The sequence below is a fragment of the Rhinolophus hipposideros genome (genome assembly GCF_964194185.1).
Source record: "Rhinolophus hipposideros genome assembly, chromosome: 9".
NCBI classification, from domain to species: Eukaryota; Metazoa; Chordata; class Mammalia; order Chiroptera; family Rhinolophidae; genus Rhinolophus; species Rhinolophus hipposideros.
Genome location: NC_138055.1, coordinates 23,948,752 through 23,959,606, shown reverse-complemented (window position 1 = coordinate 23,959,606; position 10,855 = coordinate 23,948,752). Strand labels below are relative to the sequence as shown.

The 10,855-nt window shown below is 46.7% G+C and overlaps 1 protein-coding gene across 9 annotated transcripts; it reads right to left on the bottom strand.

Annotated features, from left to right (window-relative positions):
• Positions 1-1,481: 1,481 nt before the first annotated feature.
• On the bottom strand, positions 1,482-10,790 carry COPS7A (COP9 signalosome subunit 7A; the record flags this gene model as incomplete). Of its 9 annotated transcripts, none has more annotated exons than XM_081061140.1 (8): positions 10,621-10,790; positions 9,961-10,165; positions 8,217-8,292; positions 7,893-7,981; positions 6,708-6,910; positions 5,945-6,050; positions 5,630-5,781; positions 1,482-5,471 (listed from the first exon to the last, which is right to left on the bottom strand). In XM_081061140.1, exons 2-8 carry the CDS (start codon positions 10,120-10,122, stop codon positions 5,432-5,434), a joined length of 828 nt encoding a protein of 275 aa, XP_080917266.1. In that variant the 5' UTR covers positions 10,123-10,165; positions 10,621-10,790. The 9 variants fall into 9 exon arrangements, with proteins under 9 accessions (XP_080917266.1, XP_080917263.1, XP_080917267.1 ...); XM_081061137.1 differs by having other exon boundaries at positions 6,708-6,931; positions 10,621-10,788; XM_081061141.1 differs by having other exon boundaries at positions 10,648-10,784.
• Between the last annotated feature and the right edge of the window lie 65 nt (positions 10,791-10,855).

The following is a 10,855-nucleotide window of genomic DNA, read 5'->3' as shown; positions in this document are numbered from 1 at the left end:
CTGAGACTCTAGTGTGGTTTTTAAAAATATATATATATATATTTGTCTGTTGTTTAGAGTGCATAATTTATATTGATCTGTCTTCAAACTCACTTCTCTGTCATCTCCTTTCTGCTATTAAACCTATCCAATGAATATTTTATTTTGGTTATTACTATTTGTCAGTTCTAAAATTTCCATTTGGTTCTTCTTTATATTTTCTATTTCTTTGCTGAAGCTTTCAATGTTTCCATTTGTTTCAAGAGCATTTCCCCTTTCTTCTTCCAGTATGGTTACAGTGCTTTGAAGTCGTTGCTTTAAATTCCAATACCTCTGTCATCTTGGGGTTGTCTTTTCCCTGGAGAGTATTTTGTATGCTGAGTAATTTTATATTTTATATTGTATCTTGATATTTTGAATATCGTCTTGAGACTCTGGATCTTGTTAAAATCTTAAAGAGAATGTTTTTTGTTTTAACAGGCAATCGAGTACATTAGGTTCAGGCAGAAACCTGCCTTCTTTGTACCGTGGTTCCAATGTCAGTTTTTCAGTTTGTGGTGCTATTTGAATCAGTCCTGCACATGTGCCACCCGGTAGCCAGTCAGACCTGAACAGTGGTCCACCCCGGAGCTCAGTTCACAAAGCTTTGGTAAGCTGTTTAGGGTCAGGACCTATGCTTGTGCAACTCACAGGTGAGCCCAGGAGATGACACACAACTCGAGGGGACTGTTCTCGTGATTTCCTTTGCCTCTGCAATCTCCCTGACACTTTCTGGTTCTCTGGGTCTTCCCTTCCCAATCCTCTGGCCAAAAATTTGGGGTTTTAGTTTCTCTACTCTGTTGGGCATTTTCCACTACGTGTCTGGGCCAAGCATCAAGAGAAAATAAAAAGCAGAGGGAATTTTCCTCACACTCATAGGACAACTCCTGTGGTCAGAGATAAGAGTACTCCTCCCTCATAATTTTAAGTGCCTGCCCAGCCACTATTGCTGTCATTGTGCTGCTGTAGCTACCTGGGGCTGGAGGTGGAAGAGAAGGAAAAAAGAAAACAACAGGGACTTCCCCCACTCTGACCCTTAGGAGTCCCTTCCTGCTCCTCAGACCTGCAATAGAGGGCTCCAAGAGCAGCTCTGAAAGAGCTCCTGATGTACATTGCTAGGTTTGGGGCTGAGTCCACTCTGGGCAATACTGGAAGAGGACAAATGGTGAACTCACCAATGGTTTAGTGGAACTCTGAATTCTGTTTTTTCCCTCTCTGCTACCATTTATTTCTCTGAGATCTCAGATAGCTGTTCCATGCATTCTGTCCAGGAACATGGGAGAGACACGGTGTGTTGTGCCTTCTCCACTTATAATTTGTGTGACACTGGGCAACTTACATACCAAATTTAATATACCTCTTTTGTCATCTTTATAAGAGAATAATAGTTGTATCAATCTCAGAAGGTATATAAATTAAATGAATTTATATACATAAAGCAGTGAGAATAGTGCTTGAACATAGAAAGTACTAATACTAGCTTTTATTATTAGCAATTATCGTAGAAAGATTAGAAAACAGATAGGCAAAGACAAAAATCACCCCAAACCCCATAGCATATATGAGTACATTATGGTTTACATTATTTCAGCTTTTTTTCTTCTTCAATTTTTTAAAAATTGGGGAACAGTGTGTTTCTCCAGGGCCCATCAGCTCCAAGTCATTCTTTCAATCTAGTTATGAAGGGTGCAGCTCAGTTCCACGTCCAGTCGCTGTTTTCAATCTTGGTTGCAGGGGGCAGTCCACCATCCCATGTGGGAATTGAACCGGCAACCTTGTTGTTGAGAGCTCGCGCTCTAACCAACTGAGCCATCTGGCCGCCCTATTTCAGCTTTTTAATTCAAGATATATTTACCAATTGTTTGGTCAAATGAGTAAGTTAAAGTTTAGGATTATATCCCCTAAATTATGCCCTTCACATTAGGGGAGAGATCACAGAATGAAACCTTTCTGTCTCCAGGCCTTCCTCCCCACTATTTCTCCCACCCTAAGTGCTCATCCTCCCTTCCTTTTATTAGGCCAACTGCTACTTGCACTTCTAGTTTCAGTTTAAAGGTCACATCCTTGGCTTTCCTGACACCAGGCAAGATATAGATGCCCGTTAAATGCTTTCATGTCACCCCATAGTTTTTCGCACTTATCACTTTTAATTTTATAACCATATACTTAAGAACCTCAAAGGACAGGACAAGTCCTCTCTCTTGTCCTATACTTAAAGTTTTGCATGTTCTCATCCTTCTCTCCCAGATGATGACCCTGGGCCTCCTTACCTGTTCTCCAAGGCCCTGCAGTAGAAGCCTTTTCAGCACTAATCTGGGGAAGTCTGCTTATGTAAGTGGGACTTCACAGCTCAGAACTGAGTTGATAAAGGCAATGAAGGCACACTTTCATTCTATATCCTGGAGATTCTAATTCAATAGAACTGGGGTAAGAGTGGGGTCCAGGAATATGCATTTTCAAAAGCTCCCCTGATGATTCTGATGCTGGTGGCTCAAAGAAACACTGCCTGTAATAGGAAATTTCTGACATGGCTTCCAATGATCCCTGCCTTCTGAGTCACTAGACTGGACCTGGTGATTGGTAAAGGTGATGGGATGTCTCTTCTGTGGTGAGGTTACAAAAGGTTATTTCACCTTGCCAATGTGGCATCTTGCTCTGAAAGAGAGGGCTACGTGGATACCCTCTGACCAACACTCAGCCAGGAAATGAGGTCTTCAGTTCTATCACCTATGGGGTAGTGAACTCTGCTGACAATCACTGAGTATGCTTGGAAGCAGGTCCTTCCCACGGGGACCTTGAGATAATATGGCTCTAGTTAACACTTTGATCATAGCCTGTAAGAGACCCTGAAGCAGAAAAGTTAGCTCAGTTGTGCCCAGAGCCCTAAACCACAGAAACTGAGTTAATGTGTATTGTTTTAAGCCACGACATGTTAGAGTAATCTGTACACAGCAGATTACTAATACACTGCCTAGACTTGCCTCTCTAAACCCCCTTTGGGCCATCCATGTTGGAAGACACACCTAAGTGGAATCTCTGATCTCTCTTTAACAGGATTTCATGAAATACTGACTGTAGACATTGTCTCTGCTCTTCTTGTGCATAAAGATGTGCACCAATCCAACTGCCATTTTTAGCATCAGAGACTTGGCTTAACCTTTTAAATGTTATCTGTTTCACGTGCAAGCACTCTGAATGCTCATGCAGGTAAGTTATCTTCCTCTTCCTCTTACCATAGTGGTCCAGACCTAAGACCATCTAAATTCCTGTATAGTATGGATCAGCGTGTGAGTGCAAATAATGCTAAGGTTCTTGGCTGGGAAGATTTTCCTGGTGCCCTGGGCTTGGTTATACATGGAATTTCTAAAACCTGAACCAAATTTCATGGTAAAAAACTGAGCCCACAAATAATTTGCTCCCCTTCCCCCATTGCCTTGGTAGCCAGGAGCCCATCTTTATAATTCAAAGACAAATTACATTTCCATGTCCTTGGGGTTGTGAACAGTCCCCCCCGCCCCACTTGGGGTGTTGAGCTAGATAGTCCCAGCCCAGCCCACACTACACTTGACAACCATCCACTAAAGCCTGGAAACTAGAGAGATCAGGGAAGTTATGGAACCATCAGCTGGAATTAGCTTACAGGAAAATGGGATACTAAGTTCAAGAGAAAAACTGGGGCATGGGCAGAGGGATGGGGTACAGGTTCAAAGCCAGGACTTCTACACATTGGAAGGTGTGGGAGGAAGAAAGGATTTATTGCAGAGGTAGAGACTGAGAATCAAGGTGCAACAGGCTCACCAAGCTTATCTAGGGAAAAGCTAAAATGAGAAGCCAAGCGTGTCAACTCCTGAAACAGGGCTCAGTGGACTGGTCCCATTAAGTTTCCATTGCCTCTCAAGACAATACACTCAACCAGCCCACTTTTAATTGAAAACTCAGGATCTTTCTAGTTCTATGACTGAATACCTTTAGGACCAGTGAAGAGTGTGTCCTAAATCTCCACCTACAGAATAGCACAAACTCTGGAGAGCAACTCAGTCAACACTGGGACCCTTAGGAAGCAACTGCTTCCCATGCAAGTGGGGTGCTCAACAGTCCCTTACACTAGAGCTTCCCAATTCTAGGGAGTGCACAGCAACCCATGAGGCCAAGGAGACCAATCATCTCAGGACACTGCGAGGGAAGCTCTGCCTTGGACAAAAGACAGTATCCTGACTGCTGCTTCTTACTGTAGACCTGAGAGTTCTGTGTAATTGTGAAGTAAAACCTCAAGTTTACTGGCAACTCTTCCCCCTTATAATTCTATAAGGTGAAAGGAAATAGGCTGAATTCAAGCTCCTTGAGAGCAGGGAGTGACCATCATTTTGCATCTCCAGTGCCTACTACATGTTGGTGTCAGTAAGTATCCACTACTTCTAAATGAAATGTTGAGATACTGAGCATTTTGTCCAAAGTCATGTAGCCCAGGACTCAGCACACAGTATCTGATTCTCTTCTTTCTCCAGAATTTTGCTTTAGAGTGGATCAGGAATGAACCTTCTTCCCATCCACAAATATCAAAGACAGAAGATACCCAGTTCAGGGCATGTTTATAGATAGACTTCTCATAGATTTATTTCTGTGTTATGTTATATATAGATTTATGTATATATATATTTTTTTATACAATCTATATCCCTTTCCCTTCCCCACCAAATTCACAAAAGGAAGTATAAATCCTTCCAGGACTGCCATCAGGCTTTCCAAGATAGCCAGCGCCAAGAAAAAAGCATCTCTCAACATCTCAAGAAACAGCTACCCTTCTTAGGCTCTGGGGTCATTGAAGCAGCAGCATTCCCAGGACCCAAGGGGAGGTGCGAGGAAAGGAAACAACTGTCGTGTGACAGAATTCTAGGATGAAAGTGTCCAGTGACTCCTACAAAGGCAGACTGGCTCCTAGAATTCTCAGAGTGGGAATAAAAGTGGTTCTGCAGATGCTGCCCAAATAGGCTGGGCGTAGGGAACAGAACTGGGGATTAGGCATGCAGGGGTGAGGTGGTAGGACAAGGAACATATGTGGGTTATACTGGAGGCATCGCAGCCCCACCTACTCAATGACATGTAATAAACAAGGACACATGCTGGCTCTTAAAAATATACGGGAGAGAACATGGCAGCGAGGATAGTAGGACAATGGGACACATAAGAAAGTCACATAAAACAAAAAGTACCAACAAAAACATGACTTGTACTTGCCTCCTCCCTAGAGAAGGGGTGATCTATGCTTGGGGTTGGGGGAGAGAAGAAGGGAGGTGAAAGGTCATGAACCTAGGATTATCAGCTGGCCAGGGGCACAGGAAGGCTCTTTGAGGACTCCTAAGGGGCAGGCAGGCAGCTGGGATCCCGTATCCCCAGTGAAGAAACGACAGTCCCTTCAGTTCGACTTGGACCAAATCTTGGCACTCCCTCGGAGCCTGGCAAGGGAAGACAGACAGAGAGGCTGCAGGAATCCCCTAACGCCTAAAGACCCCCCATCCTCTACCCCCATAACTAAAGGGAGTAAGGGCAGCCAGGTCTCTGAAGGAAAAGCAGGGCACCTTGGAAGCAAGCAGTTCCTGCCACATTGGCTTACCCTTTGCCTTTTGAGGCTTTCTTGCTTGGCTGACGCTGGTTGGTGCCAGCAGCTGGTTCCCTCAGTTCAGTCAAGTGTTGCTCAGGGTCCTGAGATGTGGCTGCAGCTGCTGCTGCTGTTGTAACTTTAATGGTTTTTTTAAGGTTGGCGACCTGCCAGGACGAAAGGAGTGGAGGATAACAAGGAAGGTTCCAGAACCTGACAGTCCCTGCCCACCTTGCCTGTCTCCTCCAGCCCCTGTCCAAACCCCTTTGCACTGGACAACTGACCCAGGCTGGAGGAGCCTGGGTCTGTCTTGATGCCCTGCCAGCTCACCTCACTCTCAATCTGCTGCTTCAGGCCCAGCTGCTGCTCCTTGTGCTGGTTGGCACGGCTCACCTGCTCCTCGATGCCTGACAGCACTACCTCACAGCCCACACACCTGCAGGAATCGGGAGTGAGAAGCAGCAGGAGAACCGTGATCACAGACTCACTAAAAACAGACTCAGAAAGGACCCTAGATCCTGGTATCCAAACCCTTTTCTGAGTTAGGAACCCTCACCAGAGCACCTGGAAACCACCTGCAACAATATTCCCAGGAGCCAGAAGGACACTCAGGGACAAGAGAGCTATAAGGAAGTACCTGGAGTGATGTACAAGATGGGAGTAGGAACTGAAAACAAAATGGGACAGGAGAAGCTAAAGAGAAAAAAAAGGTGTATGAATTAACTAAGGTTAGGGAAGGACACAAGGAGAAAAGCCAAAGTGGAAGAGGTCCAGGGCCTATGGACAATCAATGCAGATCAGTGGGTTGAATCCAGCCTAAGAGGTGACCAACATCCCAGTGAGGATCCTCTAAGAGTACCACTCCCCTTTCTCTGCCCCAATTACTATACCAAGGACACCATCTCCTGCCTCTTGCCTCCCAACCCCTCATCCACTCCTTTCCTCTCTGAGAAGCCTTTGGAGGAACAAGCTCATTTCCCTTCATCCACCTGGATTCCACTTCTGCAGCCCAGTCCAGCCCTCACCCCTCCAAAGCATCTCTCCCTTTCTTGGGGTGAAAAGAGAAGGGACGATGCCAGGACACAGGTCTCACCACTCCTGCAGGGTTCGGGCAATGGCACTGAGGTCCTGGCGCTGGATGTCCCGCCCGATGCTGTAGTCAACCTCCAGCCGCTGATTGCGCTGGTCCAGGGACCCTCGCAGCACATCGGCGTACACAGCCTCAATGACAAGGTCTTCCAGCTGCCTCACGTTACGCAGGGCAAGGGCCTCCAGCAACACTGCATATGGGATACACTGGGGCCCAGGGAGGTGGGGCTGGGATTTGTGAGGTTCTGCTGCAGAGAGAGGCTTCCAACATTCTCCTTCCTTCCTTTCCCCAGCCTAGGCTCACCTGCCTCCCCTCCCCTCCTACTCCAAATATGTCTTCTAAAAGGTTGGTTCTAAAGCAAAATAAATAAAAGTATTCCCACCTGAAAAATAATAGCATGAGAAGGACAATCTTAAAATGGAAGATTTATGATCTCCTCCCACCCTTACCTCCCACACCACAGAGGAAGAAAGTGACCTCTGCTTGGGTGTCAATCCTCTGGCCACAGCTCAGGGTAGCACTCAGACCTTGGTCAAGATCAGCTTGACATAATGGGAGGGTGTGGTGTGGGAGAGGTCTGGAGTTACTGTTCACCATTTACACACTGCATACTTCCAAAGAGGCTTCTCACAATAGACAGCCTGATTTAAGTAAAATCATGAAAACAATGGGAGAGTCTAGTAACAATTGGGAAAGTGCAGATGGGCAGGAGGGGGATATTTAACGAAAAACCAAACCTAACAGGAAATACAGAGACACTTCCAGGTTACATTATTTCTTATTCTAGGAAATAAAAGCCTAGCATTTCACCAGAAGACAGAACCTTGTTCCCAGCTCTGAGCGCAGAGGCTGTTTGAATGGGAATTTCTATAATGGGGAGGAGGGTGATTGTTGAACAACAGTGAATGGCATCCTAGTTGGTATTTGGACCCAAAACGCTAAAGATGTTTAGAATTTGATTAAAAAATTAAAAGAACAGAAAATTAAGAGAATATTTAGCCTAAAAGGCTGCAGGTAATGGAGTTCAAATACAGACCTTGAAGGGACATGGGGGCAGGGGGGAAGGCAGAAAGAAGCAACAGTGTGGTCAATGGCTATCCGAGTACAAATTCTCTTCAGACGGGCCCTTGAGAAGGGCTTATACAAAAGGATGGTCTTTGGCGCAGGACTGGGGAAACTACCACTCACCTTGACTTTGGCAGCCAGGGTGACCACGGACAGGTGTCGAAGCTTATTCTTCTGAGCCTCTGTGAGCGGGGGAAGATTCCGGGCTTCAGCTAGGAAAAAAGGACAAAGTATATCCCTTCTTGTGGGAAGGCCTAGCCTCCTTCCACTGATTTTTTTTCTCTTTTTTTCTTTTTTTTTTAGTTGTCCATGCCAATTCAGGCTTGACCCAAGACTCTGTGTACCTAAGGGATCTAAGTAGGGTACCCCAGGAACTTCTTCTAAGTCCCTCCAGAAATTGCCCTTCTCCCACCTCCACTACTCTGGAGCTCCAGCCCCTCTGGTTACCTAGGTAGTCAGCATATGTCCCATAAGCAAACACCGTGAGCAGGCGGAACGTTGAAGCAAAGTCACTCTCAGCCAGCTGCAAGAATATGAGGGAAGAGATGACAGGAAGAAGGGCCTCTCTGTTCACCCTCCTCCCAGCCTTTCCCTGTTTCAAACCCCACTTTCTGGCCCCATCATTCATCTCCATTAACTCTCCGAGCTCACTGAAAGGAACTGTCTGCATCTTTCATCACTCTCCCCATAGGAAGGCCTCATTTCCACCTTTAGGCCTTTGCTTACACTACTCCCCCAAACCTACAATGCCCTCTTCCTCCATATGCCTCCAATTCCTACCCTAAATTCAGAGTTTAAAACATTCATAGTGTTCAGTATCTAACACACACACACACCCGACATTGCAAATGGCGATGTTTGGTCCTCAGAGTGTGTGTAACATTTGTGAATTTGATTATCTTTAGGCAGTTTGTTATACTCCCCTATTCACCAGACTCCTGCCTCAGCCTCACTCATCTCTGACAGCTACACGGCCTAGGCAGTCATTGGAATTTGTGGCCTCTGCTTCAGACCTGCCTCACCCAGGGGGCTTTCCTCATCCAGGGCAGCCCACCCAGATCTCCTTTTCTATCACTGATCACTCATTCTGGCACTTACTCAATCAAACCCCACCTAAGGTTGTTACCTAAGAATATATTTCTTTCCAACAGGATTACAGACCTAGTCTCTGGTATCCCACTTAGGTCTAGCAGAGTTAAGCATGTAGTTGGCTCTATCAATAAATACTTGCTAAATAAATGATATGTTCATGTATATCCATTCGTCTGATTTCTGCAATCGGGAAGTAAGTTTCAGAAGGATAAGCTCTATTGTCTCTTACTTTTCCGGCATTCACAGACAACTAGCTGAGTGCTACATATGCATAAAATATATGCTTTTTCTTCACCTTGACTGAGTATCTTTAGTTCCACTGCAGAGGAAAGCAGGGAAAGAAGGCAGCCAGTTTTCTCCGTACCACAGTGATCCCAGAAGGCTAAATCCGCTGCCTCAATCACTGGCCCTCAACAATTTAGCTCCTAGTTTGCGCACATACCACTGTCATAGCATCTCAGGACTTGGGCTGGTGTATATCTTGGCAACTCACCCACCCTGGATTTTAAACTCTTAACACTGCCACATCTGTGTGACCAGTTCTCTCTGCTGTGTTCCTAGCATCTTGCCACATGTCTTTATGAAAAAGGACAGCTTCTACCTGATCTAATTTAAGTGAATTAGCATATAGTGCAAAGAGGGGAGTACAGGGCATGCCAATTTCATGTTACATTCCTTCCATTTATACCCGACTTCACACTTTCTCATAATTTTACCTGATTTTTACAGTAACGGTGAGGGGCATTATCAGCTCCATTTTTAAAAGAGAAAACTGAGCCCCTAACATAAAAGTGTCCTGATCAAGGTGACATGATTATTAAGGGCTATTACATTGGTGGAGACAGGCTGGAATCAGGTCTCCTATTCTGAATCACAGGCTCTTTTGCTTGAAAATATCCGGTTTCACAGCTCACTTATCCTCAAAGGGAAACTAAGAGGCTCACTTGTGTACTGAGTACTCTTGCAAGATGCCAGTTAATCATCATCCTATTCTTGTTCAACTGAATGTTATGGGGTTACAAAACGAGGCCTGCCCCCCATTCTCCAATTCAGACTTTAGCCCCAAGCTTCCCTGTGGGCTATCCAGGTCAGGACCCACCTCTCTAACATTAGGCATATCCAGCAGTTCCCCAAACACGTAGACACCAGGGGCCTCCAGCACCTGGTGGATGAGTGTGGCCAGTGCTGCCCCCTTGGCCGACTTGGCCAGGAGCAGAAATTGCTCCTGGTTCTGCCCTGTCACCTTCACCTCGGCACTCATGGCTGCACTGAGCTGGGGGTACTTGGGCTCAGGATGTCTGGACCTGAAAGGAAAGAGGATGTGAAAATGAAGGTCCCTAAACAGCGGGGGAGTGGGAAGGACAGGGCTAGGGGCTGGTTGCAGAGGCACCGAGTCACTTCTGTAATGAGGAATCAGAGATGGAGCAGCCTAAGGCTCGGACCTCGGAATCCTAACACGGGGCCACCTTGAAGGAAGCCTGGCTGATACAAGGTTGCCACGCCCACCCTCCTCCCTTACGTGGGCCTAACCCCAAGCCCCACCACATGCACCCAACTGTACCCCAAAGCACAAGATGCAGTGGGGGAATGGGTGTCACATGGTGTCCATCCCAGTGACGACGCTACCTCATATCTCCACTTGTGTTCCGCAGGTGCCCCCAACCACGTGACCTCACCCGCACGATCTTTCCACGTGGCTCCGCCCCCTCCCTTAAAGAGGCCGCCCCGGGACCGTGGGCTCCCGCCGACTGCTGCGTACCCTGGAATAGACTCTGCGGGCCGCTACCTGGAGGCTTCGTCTTCCAGAGCACGGGGCGGGACCGTCGCTCCGTCACCTCCGGCAGCTGTTCCGAGCCTTTCCTGCCACCTCCATGCAGGGTCGCTCTGGCCACTAAACTCTATGGATGACTTCCGGCCGCACTTCCTCTCTAACTAGGCGGGTTCTGGGCGGGATATTCCTCGCTCCCGCCTTCCGACTGCTGAAGTAGCTGTGA